This window comes from Penaeus monodon, chromosome 12 (assembly GCF_015228065.2).
Source record: "Penaeus monodon isolate SGIC_2016 chromosome 12, NSTDA_Pmon_1, whole genome shotgun sequence".
In the NCBI taxonomy this organism is placed as follows: Eukaryota; Metazoa; Arthropoda; class Malacostraca; order Decapoda; family Penaeidae; genus Penaeus; species Penaeus monodon.
The window spans coordinates 49,982,596-49,986,336 of NC_051397.1; the positions used below are offsets into that span (position 1 = coordinate 49,982,596).

The following is a 3,741-nucleotide window of genomic DNA, read 5'->3' on the forward strand; positions in this document are numbered from 1 at the left end:
AAAATCTATTTTTTTTCTCTCTCTCTCTCTCTTATCTCTTCTCTTTTTCTTCTTTTTATCTTATCTATCAGTCTACCTTTCTACCATTCGTCTTATCATTTATATCTTCCTGTTCATTCTGTTTTTCAATCTCTGCCCTGTCTCTTTTTTTATATTTTATTATATTTTATCGCTTCTAGATGCCATATGACTCTATATCTTATCTATAATTCCTTTCCAGTCCCTGTCCTAATATTCAAACATTTACTATTGATTTATATATCTACTTTTTTTTTTGGGTTTTGTCATCTTTTAAACCTTATCTAATGCCCTAGTTATCAAAAAATCTATTTATTTATATCTAATTCCCTGTCCACTCACTCATCCACGTACCCCAGTCCCTTATTTTATTTTTCCGTGTATTACATTTTTTTTTCTATTTTCATAAATTTCCTCATATGTATTTATATTGTCTTCTCACATATCCAAATGTCTATCTGTTTTCTTTTTCCCTTTTCTCACTTTCATCATCTTCCAAATATCATTTTTTATTTTACTTTTCTAAATATCCATTTTCATTTTCTTACACGTATCCATCTTCTTCTTCTTCCAAATATGCATTTATATTACTCTTCCAAATATCCATTCTCATTTTCTCCTTCCAAACGCACATTTTTTTACTCTTCCAAATATCCATTTTCATTTTCTTCTTCCCCACATTCATCCTCTTCTTCCTCCAATCACACATTTATTTTACTCATCCACGTATCAACTTACATTTTCTTCTTCCAATCATACATTTATTTTACTCATCCACGTATCAACTTACTTTTTCCCTTCTTCCATCATACTTTTTCATTTTACCCATCCCCGTATCGTTTACTTTTTCTTTTTAAACAGTCATACTTCTTTTAAACCCCAAAAAAAAAAAAGTATCACTACATTTTTTTCCTTCCAGTCAAAATTTCCCATTTTCCCCATCCACAAATCAGCTTCCCTTTTCTTTTTCCCATCAAAACATTCTTTTTTAACTTTTCCCAAAATTTCCCACTTACATTTTCCTTTTTCCAATCATATTCCCATTTTCCCATCCACGATCAACTTACATTTTCTTTTTCCCCAAATCACACATTTTTTTACCCATCCACGTATCAACTTCCATTTTTTTCCAATCATACTTCATTTAAACCTATCCACGACCACTTACAAAATTTTTTCCAACCCCTCTCACTCCATCCCTCTCTCCCTGTCTGCCTGCCCTTTTTGGCCTGAACACCCTCGCTCTCCTTCTAAACTCCTCGCCTTTCTAACTTTTTTTCCTACGGGGGGGGGGGGGTTGTTTTCGTTTTTCTAAACACCCTTGAATATTTCTTTTTAATCTAGAATTCGAAGGTCGTTATATATATATATATAGTTAGATAATAGATAGATAGATGATGATGGGATAGATAGATAGATAATAGATAATAGATAGATACATAGTACATGATACATACATTTTTTTTCGTCTGGGTGGGTTGCCTGCTATTAAGGGATGGGGATTTTTGTTTTGTGGGGGGTTTGTTTATTGATGTCTACTTTTTTATTTGTTATTTTTTTTTGTTTTTGGGGGCCGGGATGTAAAAAGGTTGGGGTGTCAAAAAAATGGTGTCCCGAAGATAGAAGGAGAAGGAAAAGGAGGAAAAGAAGGGGGAGGAGAAGCAGGAGGATGAAAAAAGTGTGGGAGGATGAGTTAGGGTTTGTTGGAGTAGCAAAAAAAATAGCCACAGGGAGGGTACCTTTTGGGGGGGGGGGGGGGAATAGGGGGAAAAGGAGAAACAAATAAAAAAAGGAAGAGGAAAAACCAAGAAAGCAGGAGCAGGAGGAGGAGGAGGAGGAAAGGGGACAGGAGAGGGGGGAAAAGGGGGAGAGCGGAGAGAGGGGGGGGGAGGGGAGGGGGGGGGAAAAAGGGGGGGGGGGGGGGGAGGGGGGAAGGGGGAAGAAAGAGGGGAGGGTGGACGGGAGAGGGAGAGGGGGGAGAGGGGAGAGGGGGGAGGGAGAGGTGGGGGGGGAAAGGGGAAAAAGGGGGGAAAGGCAAGGCGCGCCAGGGGTCTAAAAGGGACGGGAAATATAACGGTGAGGGGAGACCCCCTTTCCACACATTCTCTCTTGCCCCCCAACCCCAACATGCGTTTTTCTGGTGGGTACAATCCCTCGCTCTTCCCCTCTCTCTCTCTGTGGTTTTTGTGGGTTTTTTATGGGTTTAAACCTCCTCCAGTTTTGGGGGGTAAATCTATATGCATAAAAATGCTTCGGGCAGTGATCCCTTGCAACCGCCAGTGCTCTCGACTCTGCCATGCTTCTTGTTGTCTCGATTACTTTCGGGTTTTTTATTGCCACGCATGTCTTTCTTTCCTTTACGTATCCACTTTTCCCCTGTTTTATAGTATTTGCATATCAACCCTGGAGCCCTTTATCCCCCCAACCTCAAAGTAATACCTTATATTTTTAAAATTTTAAAAACAGCCATGGAGTTTTTTAAAAATCATCAAGTTTCAACTCGGGAAACGGGAAAATTTAGTGATATTTGATAGTGATAGTGTAGATTACCAGGCCCCAAATCCCTGTAAAAAAAGGGTTTTATTTTTGCGTAGGTTTAAAATTTCCCCCGGTAGCAGATGTCAAAAAGGGTTTATATGGGCCGGGTTTTGGGTTTTTTGCTTAGTAAGATCGTTTGTCGGTTTTTGTGATTAGTGAATTATGCGTACAGGTCCTCTATTTCTCGGGGCATTTTCTATTGATAATTACCAAATTTGGTTTAAACATTTCCATGCTTTCCGCTCTAAAATAAATATTTTCGACTCATTTAAAAATTGAATTCCCCCTTGAATAGAAAAAAAATTATATATTTATTAGCCCTCTTTTCGTAAACACAAATTCTATAAAGTAACGATTTAATAAAAAAAAAAAAGGAAATTGATGGGGGGGCAAGGGGCAAAAATTTGGGGTTTAAAAAAAAAAAAAATTTCCCTTGTATTTAAAAAAGACCAAGAAAAAACTGGGGGTATTTGTCTAACCTGGACGAGGCATTTTCTATCTTTTTTTTTCCACTAAGGGACTAGTTCTTATATTTTTTTTCCCTTAAAAGAGGTTTTCCCATTTCATGAACATGTAAACCGGGAATTTTTTAAAAAGGTCGACTTTCTTCCCACCCGACATCAAGCACAAGCATTTATGGGCATAAGTATTTATATACATGGGTTTTAATGCATACATGGGTTTTATTTTTTTCAGTTTCACTTATATTTTTCAGCATGTTTAAAACATTTTTAACCCTAATAAACGTTTTATTGTACCCTCGAATCATAAAAATGAAATTTTTATCGACATAAAAAACATTTTCCCTTACCCACCATTACCAGTGTAATTGTCTCTTGAGGGCAAGGTTTGCGGGTTTCCCGCCCGGACTTTCTGCAAACTTTCAACTTCTTGATTGAAAAACGCAATCATTCTTCATGTGGTGTGTGTGTGTGTTGTGTTTGTGTTTTGGTGTGTGTGGTGTGGGGTCTTTATTTATTCTATCTATTAGGCAAATCTGTTTGGCTATCTATCTTATCTCACTTTGACTATCTGCCCCCCTTTTTTTTGGATCAGTTTTTTAAAGCGATAGCTATTACAATAATGCCTTTAAAAGTGCCACACCCGGAGAATTAGAGAAACAAATTCGCCCCATGTAAAATGCTCCGGAAAGGACCTTCGTGTCCCCCGGCCCTGAGCGGCGCT

The 3,741-nt window shown here is 38.0% G+C and overlaps 1 protein-coding gene across 1 annotated transcript in view; it reads left to right on the plus strand.

Moving 5' to 3' along the window:
- Positions 1-3,696: 3,696 nt before the first annotated feature.
- LOC119579742 (basic proline-rich protein-like) overlaps positions 3,697-3,741 on the plus strand; it is a 957-nt gene continuing 912 nt past the window's right edge. Inside the window, exon 1 of the mRNA XM_037927641.1 lies at positions 3,697-3,741. This exon is cut by the window's right edge and continues 912 nt beyond it. Within this exon, the coding sequence (XP_037783569.1) occupies positions 3,697-3,741 (45 nt within the window).